At 43.9% G+C, this 10,812-nt stretch overlaps 2 protein-coding genes across 5 annotated transcripts; one reads left to right on the forward strand and one right to left on the reverse strand.

The window, feature by feature from the left end:
• Positions 1 to 100: 100 nt before the first annotated feature.
• LOC143333781 (trafficking protein particle complex subunit 5-like) lies at positions 101 to 3,620 on the reverse strand. Of its 3 annotated transcripts, none has more exons than XM_076752072.1 (3): positions 3,500 to 3,620; positions 2,082 to 2,354; positions 101 to 2,006 (listed from the first exon to the last, which is right to left on the reverse strand). In XM_076752072.1, the coding sequence occupies exons 2-3, from the start codon at positions 2,349 to 2,351 to the stop codon at positions 1,710 to 1,712; spliced, it is 567 nt and encodes a 188-aa protein (XP_076608187.1). In that variant the 5' UTR covers positions 2,352 to 2,354; positions 3,500 to 3,620; the 3' UTR covers positions 101 to 1,709. The 3 variants fall into 3 exon arrangements, with proteins under 3 accessions (XP_076608187.1, XP_076608186.1, XP_076608188.1); XM_076752071.1 differs by having other exon boundaries at positions 2,082 to 2,357; positions 3,500 to 3,566; XM_076752073.1 differs by having other exon boundaries at positions 3,496 to 3,544.
• A 2,529-nt stretch (positions 3,621 to 6,149) lies between these two features.
• On the forward strand, positions 6,150 to 10,150 carry pglyrp6 (peptidoglycan recognition protein 6). Of its 2 annotated transcripts, XM_076751865.1 has the most exons (5): positions 6,150 to 6,637; positions 7,521 to 8,342; positions 8,433 to 8,643; positions 8,747 to 9,041; positions 9,985 to 10,150. In XM_076751865.1, exons 1-5 carry the CDS (start codon positions 6,190 to 6,192, stop codon positions 10,003 to 10,005), a joined length of 1,797 nt encoding a protein of 598 aa, XP_076607980.1. In that variant the 5' UTR covers positions 6,150 to 6,189; the 3' UTR covers positions 10,006 to 10,150. The 2 variants fall into 2 exon arrangements, with proteins under 2 accessions (XP_076607980.1, XP_076607979.1); XM_076751864.1 differs by lacking the exon at positions 9,985 to 10,150 and having other exon boundaries at positions 8,747 to 9,959.
• Positions 10,151 to 10,812: the final 662 nt, after the last annotated feature.

Genomic DNA, 10,812 nt, shown 5'->3' on the forward strand with positions numbered 1-10,812 from the left:
CTTCAGTCATCCTGTCTCACCTGGAGCAAGCGTTACTCGTCAGGCAGGTAGCACGCCCTCATGACTTTAATATCCGGTATGCTAATGACTCAGACTCACATGACAGTTCACACTGTTTTATTACGGTTTTACCCAACAGACAAACAAACGGTGCCATAAATAATAATAAACAATATGAGCAGGGCCGTAGACATGACTGTACATGAACTGAGGTCATGAGTTCAACATTTTGGAAAATTTGCACTTGACAGGAGGAGACTGACAGCACTCTCATGTCTGGGTGGGAAATATGAATCTACCGCTAAAAACCACTTAGCCTAGCTTAGCACAAAGACTGGAAACAGGGAAACAGCTAGCCCAGCATATAACCCCCAGTAAAGGCTGCTGTTTTAAACACTTTTGTTTCCTGTGGATACAAACCATCCGCTATTTAACATGTTCATCAGTGAACTTCAGAGGTGTTGGCTGGTGGGTTTTGTTACGTTTGTACAAAGCCAGGTCGTTATGCTAAGCTAAGCTAACTGGCTGCTTCATAATTACTGTACAGACATGAATGTGTGCCACATTTTGGAAAATGCAAATTAGCATATTTTCCAAATGTGAAACAGTTACATAGAAACACATCTTAACCACCTGGTCACCAGGATGCCCCACCCTCACATCTGTCTCACTTGAAACCAAAATGTTCTAGATTTCATTCACCAGTTCAATTTTTGGTATTTTATTTACTGAGTTTACTGTTTATGTTCTTTGTTTACTGTTAAATCCTTCTTCATGTCACCCAGAATTAAATTCTTGGAAGGAAGTGCTGAAGCCTTTATGTATATTATTTTCCTGGATTAAAAGAATTCACACTTGTCCAAATGCTGAGGCTAAAGATAATGGAGTCCGATTGGAAAACCTCATGTTTAAGTTTTTAAGTACAGAACGTAAACTCCCCTATGTTGCTAATAACACCCTTCAATTCTCTATCTCGTACACACAAGTGAGAGTAAGACCTCAGTGTCATCAGTGATAGCTACAGCTCTGAATATGAATCTATTTTACAGACATGAGCTGGAATGAAACAGAAAAAAGTAGTCTGGACCTCCCTCTGGATAAGATTTTCTGAACTGAAGTACTGTGACACCAATTTTTCTTAACATTATATGAATGATGAATGCTCTAGTTTCACTTTCAACGTATGAGGCTGCACCTCACCATTACTTTAATTATCAAATAAAACTGCTTTTTAGGTGCACTGAATCATTGTTTAGTCTACAAAAAAAAAATTGTGTAAATGGGCCAGCACAATTTCCCAGAGCCCAAGGTGACATTATTTAATTACAGTTATTTAATTCTAATATATTGACCTGTTGGGGTTAAATCACTGTTGAAACAGTGCGGTGAAAGTCCAATATTTTCATCTTCTATGAATGATCTTCGATGTAAAAATGTGACATGAAACTACAAATCAAAGATCTTCAGTCAACACTTTTGTGTCACGTCATGAGGTATAACAGGAGTGAGATGATCCATAAAAACTTGACTGAACCAACTAGCTGCATGGTTTCCTCTCTAGGCGTGGCTCAGTGCGGTGCAGGCATCCATCCATAAAGTCACCCAGTTACTGTGGGAAATTCAGTCAGGAGTAAACACTTGCCTGGACTTGGACGACTTCTCTTCAACCCACATTGACTAACATAACCACCCAGTCTCAACAGTCTTCCTTATCTGCCATCCAAAGCCTTGTCCCTGGCTATGACTGACTCGTTAAACTTAATCATTAGCGTGGTGCCTTTGTGCCAGTGGGCAGTGACCTTAGCGGGGAAGCCGCTGTGTGTGAGGATGGCTTCCACGATGCCCGCAGTGAAGGCAGCGCAGTTCAGGCTGCTGTTCTCTTTGGGCACAGAGATGTACGCATTGATAAGCGGCTCCTTTTCTATGATGTAGTAAGTCTTGTCGTCATCGTTGGCCTGCTCCAGCTTGTCAGCCTCCTTCCCGAACAGAGACTTCCAGACGTTAACCTAAAGGAAGGAACACTGTGAGTTCAAAAGTTACTGAACTCTGAAACCATCAGTGCTATTTTACATTTTGCTCACCTTGATGAAGAGCAGCATATTGAGCAGTTTCGTCTCCCTCTTCCCGTTCTTCTCTCTCAGCACCAGCACGTCCAGCATGCTGGCTCCCACACTCTGGCCCATGTCTGCCAGCCGTGTCTGCAGCTCAGACACAGAGTACACGCGGCTCTGACAGTACTGGACCATCTCTGAGAACAGGAGGGCAAAAGCGCTCACGCTGACTTCCGTCTTGGGTCGGGTTAGGGGGCGCTCCAAGATGTTGGATTTCCCTCGAGTGAACCGCGTGTCCATTTTCTGCTGGAGAGTGATGACATTCCACAGCACAGGTCAGTATCAACAGACACTCATTTACAGATCACTATGAACTAGTTAGTGTTGTTAGCTAGGAGGGAGTTAAAATATAAATATTTCATGTGTATGGCCTACGCCAGGGATTCCCAACCAAGGGTCCTGGTGCCCCAGTGGGCACTTGTACAATTGTCAGGGTCCACAAGATTGTAGAGTGGCTATGATTGGATTTAAACAAACAAATATCCACATATTTCTGTTTAGGTGCAAAATAACATCCATTCAGGACTGCAGTGTGTGAAGATACAAACACCACGTGTGTTTTGCTGTGAAATGATTTAAACACATGTGAGTTTAACTGTGACACATTAACCAGAATATACGTAAATAACACCAGTCAGTGGTGACTTAAGCCTCCGGTCACATTTCAGCCCACATCCATTATGTTGACAAAACTGCTTCATACAGCAATCCGGCCTGTAGGTTATTATGAAGGTTTTTTGCAGGCTAACTAACGTAATGCAGGCCTGCAACTAAAGATTGCTTTTCATATTAATGGTTTAGTCTATGTCAAAATGGTAAATGAATCACCATCTCAACTTCCCAAGACCCGAGGCAGCATCATCAAAACAAACGATTCAATATACAGCAATATAACATATTGAAAAGCAGCAAATGTTCACATTAGAGGATCAATTGATCAATTACCAGCACTAAGTAATATATTGTCTTCTTTACTTGTGTTTACATGCGTCATTGAAAACAAAATTAAAGGGATCCCACTCTCACACAGCGCCATGATGAGGTTTCTGTCATTACACTGAGAGGAAAATGTGTGGCCACTTCTCATCTGGAGCTCCTCTTTGACAGCTCTTCCTGCATCAAATTCACGGGACACACACCCTCTGAACTACCGGCTGTCTTTCTACTCCTGCACAGTCTCAGCCTTTCAAACCCAACAAACAGCTGATCGCCACTAGCTGGTAGCTCTTTAGCCACAGATGCTAGCGGGCACTTCCTGTTAAGATAATAGCACGCGAGCCTTTCCACGAGTGGAAACACGCGCGTTCTATGAACACAAACACGGTTTCAGATAACAGGAGATCAATCATGTTGATTTATGTAAGCGACTTCTTTGAAGATAAACGAACCTTGCTGGAGATCGATCAACTACTGTCCAGTTTTTCCTGCTCCTCCTTCTTCTTCTTCTTCTTCTTCTTGTTCTTCTTCCTCCTTTACATTTTTAATTACTCGCGAGATGCAACCAGTATTTCTACCGCACACCGCCACCTACTGTACCGGAGTATGCGGCGTCTGCACAAACACTACTTGGTCATTTTTATCTCGTCCCTGGCAAAATGTTCAAAAGTCACTGTAAAATTGGTAAACAAAAAAAAATTAAAAAACATGCAATTAAACTGCACAATTGAACATTTAACATAAACAACATTATCAAGACCATAAACTGCTATTAAAGCGAATTTCTGTTAGACTTTGCCGAAAACTCCTGGAGTTTTCACAGATAAAGCCCACAGATATCTGAAATATTGGCAAATCACATTTTGGGTTCGACTGATTGTTAATGTTAATGATTGTTAATTTGTGGAACATTTTCATAGCAAACATTATGACTTCATGACGTCATGGCTGCAAAAGCATAGGTCAATATCAGCAATGGCTCACTTACAGCAGCCAGTGCAATGCAGCCATTGTTTATGTTACTAGTTACACTTGTTCTTGAAGAGTCTAAAACGTCGTCTGTGAAAAAAGGCCTGTTCAACTTCACCCTCTCCTTCCCTCTGTCTATTATCACAGTAATTACGGCTTTATATCTTTGACCTTTGATATTTACGTCCCACACCTTCTTCATTGTATCTCCTAGTTCACACAGAGTACATCCACTTCCTGTTCTGGTCAACATATGAATGCTGGAAGTCCTGAACACTGACTTTTGTTCTCAACAGTTTGTTGCACTTCTTCATAGCTGCATTCTCAGCAAAGTTGCTGTGCACATGTGAGCGGACCTAAAAATTAGTGGTGAACAGATCAGTGTGCACACATGTTTCTGACACGTAGCACACACTTGCTTCTCGGTTCTGGGACTTCCTCAGTTTTGCAGCCTGGGTTTTTGTGTTTTGTGAATATTAACATGAACATGCTTGTTGCTTCAGAGAGGACAGCCAGTGATTTGTACAGTAGTGAAGAGTTTGCTGCTGGCTTATTTTATTCCCAGAAGGTTTCACAAGCACCAGCCACATTAACAACAAAATTACATGACTGAGGTATATTACAGAACTTGAGAATTTCTCGAAAATGCCCAGCTCGGTCACGGCAACAGTGCTTGGACGGAAACATGTTGAGCGGGAGCAAAACAACTATACGCTGCCCTCATCGCAGGTGCAAGTTTCCCACATTGCTCAGTCGGCCACACCAAAAGATTGAACGCAGCCATATCTGCAGTATGTCCACAAGTGTTACATAACCCCCAACTTAATCTGCACATGATCTTCTATAAATGAGAGGGAGGCAACAAATGAGGGACACTTGAAGCTTGGAGCCGAAGGTGGTCACAGCTCAGGATGGATAAAGGCTGCTGGAAACAGATCCTGGCCCTTGTGGTGGTTTTGGTCAGCACCTATGCTGAAGGTAATCACATTTTTTCTGATTGACTGTAACTCACATAAATCTTCAGATGAGATTCTTTTGAATTGTGTGTCTACTTGGCAGATTTGTCTCTTTCAGTGAAGCATTTTTATTCTATAATATTTAGTTTTTGTTCATTTAAGAGCTCATAAAGGCTACATCGGCTGCAGCTGAAATGTCAGCCTTTAAGCATCTAATTCATCCTCTTATCAGCATCCTGACAACTAGTGGCCTAGCACTAAAACCTGGCCCCCATACAGAGACAGGATTGTTGCTTCACAGTGGTTCATAATAACAGACAGCCGAATACGACTTCACTGGAATCATGTTTTATCTGCAGAGTTAAGGTGGATTCATTTCCAACAGTGGTGAAGTGTAACTGTGTACATTTAGTCAACTGAAGTACAAATCTGAGCTACCTGTACTTCACTTGAGTATTTTAATCTAATCACTTTCTAGATGTACTCCACTGCATTTCAGAGGCAAATGTTGAGTTGAATTGAGTCACAAATTATGTTTTTTGCACACTTAACATATGAAAATGTAGTACAGCTAAAACAACCAATTAGTCGATTCACAGAAAATTTGTGGGCAACTATTTTGATAATCGCTGATGTCATTTTGCATGCAAAAAGGTTTTGTGGTTCCAGGTTCACAAATGTGATTTTTTGGTGCTTTTCTGTTAATTGCCTTTTTTAAAGAATTTTTACATGATGTACATAACACATTTGGCATTTCTCACTATTTTCAGAATTTTTACAAGCCAGACAATCTTTAATGGAGAAATTATGCAATACATAATAGTAAAACAGCCACAGGAGACTTTTTGTTCTGAGTCCTTTCACTTTTACTTTTACATAGTAACATTTTCAATGCTTTCACTTGTGGTATCAGTACTTTCACTTAACTAAAGGATCTAAGTACTTCCTCCACTGGTTTCTAACGAGCACTGGCCCAGTTTGTTGCTCGATATGTAGGATAGACGCTGCATTTATACCAAAAGTTCGCCCCAATATTAAAAAGAAGCACAGCGTAAGTTCAGGCAGGCACGGAAGTCAAGCTCACTGACGGCTGGCTCAGCTGATCTCAGACCAGTCCACATCAGCTGACAGCTCAAGTGATTCTCCTCCTCGCTCCTTATTGGCATGTCAAGCAGCGCGCTCTGTTGAAGCTGTCGCAGCCTGCCGCTTCGCTTCCCATGAGAGGGAGAAGACGGCTGGTGTTTGCGCTTCAGCTCACCCTGCTGCTCCTCACGTCGATCCCCGTCATGGATGAGGATCTGTGGCAGATCGGCATAGATTCTCACCAGGTATCTGAATCAGAAGAAGCCAACTCCGAAGAAAACGCAGTCCACATTCGCCGAAGCTCTCGTGTGACTTCTGGGAAGAAGAACTGCTCCCTCAACTTCGCTGCAGTTCCAGCTCCCGCCACCGCTCCGCCATCCGACCGAGCACGACTCGTCCCGGAGTCCGGTTCGTTTTTTCCGGCCCGTGTGATGACCCCCTTCCATGCTCCGTCCGCGGCTGCGGGGCCGATTCCTGTGACGCACAGCGATGACGTCACTGCAGTGCCAGTTCAAACGGGGGTTCCTTACTTTCCTCCTGCAGCTGCACTTTCCCCCAACCTGAGAAGCCAGAGTCTGGCAGGTAATGACACCAGTCTGCTGAGCTCTGAGATAAGTGACGGAAGTCTTGTGGATTGTGGAGACGAATCCGTTATGCTGAAAGACAGCGACCCAAGACTTTCTAAAACTCTGACCTTGTTGCTTTTGGTATATTCAGAGACATCATCTGTGAAGTGTATCCCAACCGTAGGGCGGAGCTGGATGCCTGCTTGGCAACTGATCACAAATCATTCTCTGCAAAAGCTGCAATGTGCATCCAGAGATTCAACCGGAGACTGGACTGGTCGGTAGTCGACCAAGCAGACATTTCACAGGCCATCAAGCTCTCTCCCGCTCAATCTGTGGCTCGTTCTCTCATTCCTCTAATATGTGCCAAAAGTCTGTGACCATTGACCAACCATTCAAGCCTGCATCAATGCACCCAAACTGGAGAGACTAAGCTTTTGTGGAGACGGGCATCCCCAGTCAGGACACTGGTTTTCCCTCATCAGTGGCAAAGAGACGCTCTTGTTGGCTGGCTTGAGGTCAGCTCCTCAGATAGCACATCGTAGCAAGCAGAGGACAAAAGCAGAATTAGTTTCAGAATTCAAAATGGATGATCCTCTGCTATTCCTGTCAGACTTAGAGTGCTTTAAGAATATGGAGAAGTAATGAGTGTGCATAGTTACCTCCGCTTAGAAATCAGTGGATCAGAAGTTACTGTTGCTCTCAAACTGATGCCTGGTCTTAATACAGAATGCTGCTAAAGGTTTATTTGCACAGCTACCCTGCAGGTGCAGTGTGTGTGTGTGTGTGTTGGTTTTGGGGTGCACACACAATTCAAGGCTAAGGTTGTCTAGAGTTGAAGAGATAGGTTTTCATCTGAATGACAAAGACATTTATTTGTTTTCTGTTCTCGTCTCCAGCTTCTTTTTCCTGGCACATGGATGACTTCATCCAGGCAGTGCAGCAGGTGGAAGACGGGAACCCTGGGTCACTGCCAGTAGCTGTGTTGAAGAGGCTGCGCAGGGCAGCTGGCCTTAATGATGCGTTCATTCAGCACTTCCTTGGTGATGCCAACTCTGGTGGTCCTGAAATGGATGCTGGCCTCTCAGCTTACATTAGAAAGGCTCTGCATCACAGGGTGACTGAGGATGCTAAAGAGGAAGGTGTGGTCCTGACTGCTGATGGCACCACTGTTGCCCTCATGCCGCTCCTCCTGGGCATCGAGGCTGGTTTCCTCTCCAAGTCTAGGGGGCGTACTAGGGGCCTGTACCAGCTCACACTGGCCAGAGACCTGGACCTTTCATTCAGGCACAGCTCCCCTCTCACCCAGCGTCTGGGACCTGACGGCTGCTGGGACAATATGACCTCTCCTCAAGTCTTCACCCTCTCAGGCAGCCCATCTCCGCTCACCACCGCTCAGCTGAACGGAGGCATGGACGGGGTGATTCTAGGGATGGAGGCCAAATCCGGGCGTCCTCTGAAGCTCAGCAGTCTGCTGACGGAGTACTACTGCCACCAGCTGGAGAACGGAGGACTGGACGCCGCCCCACTCCTCATCAGCAGACGCCGCAGGGGGAACTTCAGAGGGCTGGTCAGCCCTCCAGCGCTGGTCAGACAGGTGGTGAAATCAGCAGAGCTGCAGCAGAGACTGTCGGGGCGCTCAAAGATGGATGTGAAGGAGAAGAAGCAGCTGACGGCTGTGGTGAAAGAGGGAATGAGAGAGTTTGTCCAGAAGTACATGGGTGAGCATGAGACCAGCAACTGCTGTCTTTCAAATTCACTCAATTCCACTGACATATACTAACCAGCTCCTCACTGTTCATCTGTTTCAGATTGCCCACCCATCATACCTCGCTGTATGTGGGGTGCAAAGCCATACAAAGGAACCCCCACCAACCTCTCTCTCCCTCTCTCCTTCATGTACATCCACCACACTTACACGCCGAGCCAGCCCTGCCTGACCTTCGAGCAGTGCTCTGCAGACATGCGCTCCATGCAGCGCTTCCACCAGGAGGACAGAGGCTGGGATGACATAGGATACAGGTAAATGCAGGTTTTCGGGTCTCTTGCACATGTGAAATATACAGCAGGTACGTGAAATTCTGCACCCAGCTTAGAGTGTCTGAGGTACTCTGTGCTCCCAAAGCTTCGTCGCTGGCTCTGACGGGAACATCTACGAGGGCCGAGGCTGGCTCTGGCAAGGAGCCCACACCCTCGGACACAACTCCATAGGCTACGGCATTTCCTTCATCGGAGATTACATGGCCAGTCTGCCCTCACAGCATTCCATGGGGCTGGTGAGAGATCAGTTGGCATCCTGCGCTGTGGATGGTGGGCGACTGATTGCCAACTTCACCCTGCAGGGGCACAGACAGGTGGTGAACACTCTCTGTCCCGGAGATGCTCTTTATAATGAGATCAAAGGCTGGAAACACTTTGGGGTATGTATGAGTATTGACGTACATCAAGTGGTGTTATATGGGCTTAGAAGACGTGGGTGAGCTGGTCATCTGAGACGCAACAAAGCTCCAATATCCAGAATAGAGCTGGTGTAGCCTGCTCCAAATTGCTCTTAATGCCCTGATCGCTTTGGCATAACAGAATAAGGAAGGTTAGAAAGCTCACAGTGACTCTGCGGCCTTTTGTTATTAGGGTGCAGCGTCCCTCACTCTGTCTTTTAATCCTGCTTTTTGGACATGTCAAGACAGTCACGGCATGCCTAGCGAATGCGAGAACATTTAAGTGTTTGTAGTTGCACTGTTTTCTGTTTTTCAAATGATCACAGCTAAGTTAAAGGCTGTACGAAATCGATGTGTTTGACAGGAAATAAATATTCAGAAGCAGGTATTTCCAATTCACAATGTTTACTAAGAAAAGATGAAAGGTTATAGGTAATACGATCCATCTCCTGCTGCCCAGACTAATGAACTCCTGCTGAGAGCCACTGGCCACGATGTCTTTTAACGGCCAGAACATTAGCAACACTGACTGTTCATTACTACATTTTCAAGAACACATAATAAAATTACAAACTAGTAAAGAATTTCTAAATGTTATGCATTATAATATTACATTATACTGTATAGTATCATATATCTTCAAATCAGTGTCAGTAAATCTGACAGTATTTGTGTTTGGGTTTGTGTAAATGCAGTGGTGAACAGTAGCTGACTGAGGGCTGTGGTACAGTCTTCAGGTACTTTATTTGAGTATCGAATGTTTCGTTATATTTATCTGACTGCTAGAGTTGGTCATGACTTTCCAAACCAGTTTGACTTTTTTTCTAAGTTAGAGTCGTTTCAGATGTCCATGAGTTGTTCGCACTGACACCAAGCAGCATAACTGTGTCATTGATTTTATTTCACGCCATTTTCTTCCTTACAGGAGGTCAAGAAATTAAAATGATCTGCTTGTCAAGTGGAGGAGCCCAAAGCTTAACACAATAAACATTTGTCTTATTCTCATCTTCTGATTGTTGCCCTTTTCTATGACCTGCACTACAAGAAATCTTGTGTGAGTACTGTGAAGAGCATTGTGGAGAGTATTTATTACATTATCTGACAACTTTAGTTGCGAGTGTTATCAGTGATGATCTGACACACTATGCTTGCAGAAGCACATATGATACTATGAAACTGATGTTCATTGCAGTGCACTGTTTTCCACTGTTACACATGACATCAAACTCTTCACACATGTGAATAAACAACTTCACTGACTGATTTACAGTTTAAATTTGTTCAGAATCATAAACTCAAACTTGTAGAATTATAATAAAAAAATGTCACAGTGTGATTCTCCCAGACGTTATCATCACAGATAATGATAATCAGCAATAATTTGGCCATGTTAAAATAAATACAAAATACAGAGAATTCCACTCTAAAACAGGCCCATAATAAGTAGTTTTACTTCAGATACTTTAAGTACACTCTACTGATAATCCATCTGTACTTGATAGTGTGGTATTACTGTCTTCTTCCCAGTGCAGTAACTGTCAATTTACTCACTACTAAGTACTAATTTTGAGGTACTTGCACTTTACTTGAGTATTTCCATTTCTGCTGCTCCTACACACTATGCACCTCATTACATTAAAATAAATAAATAAAAAAAAAGTAAGGGGTGAAACCCGTTTGACACCTGCAACATTAACGTGACGCACACATGAATTCATCCAGAATTCAAATCAAATCCAATAATAACATAATA

This window comes from Chaetodon auriga, chromosome 16, assembly GCF_051107435.1.
Source record: "Chaetodon auriga isolate fChaAug3 chromosome 16, fChaAug3.hap1, whole genome shotgun sequence".
NCBI classification, from domain to species: Eukaryota; Metazoa; Chordata; class Actinopteri; order Chaetodontiformes; family Chaetodontidae; genus Chaetodon; species Chaetodon auriga.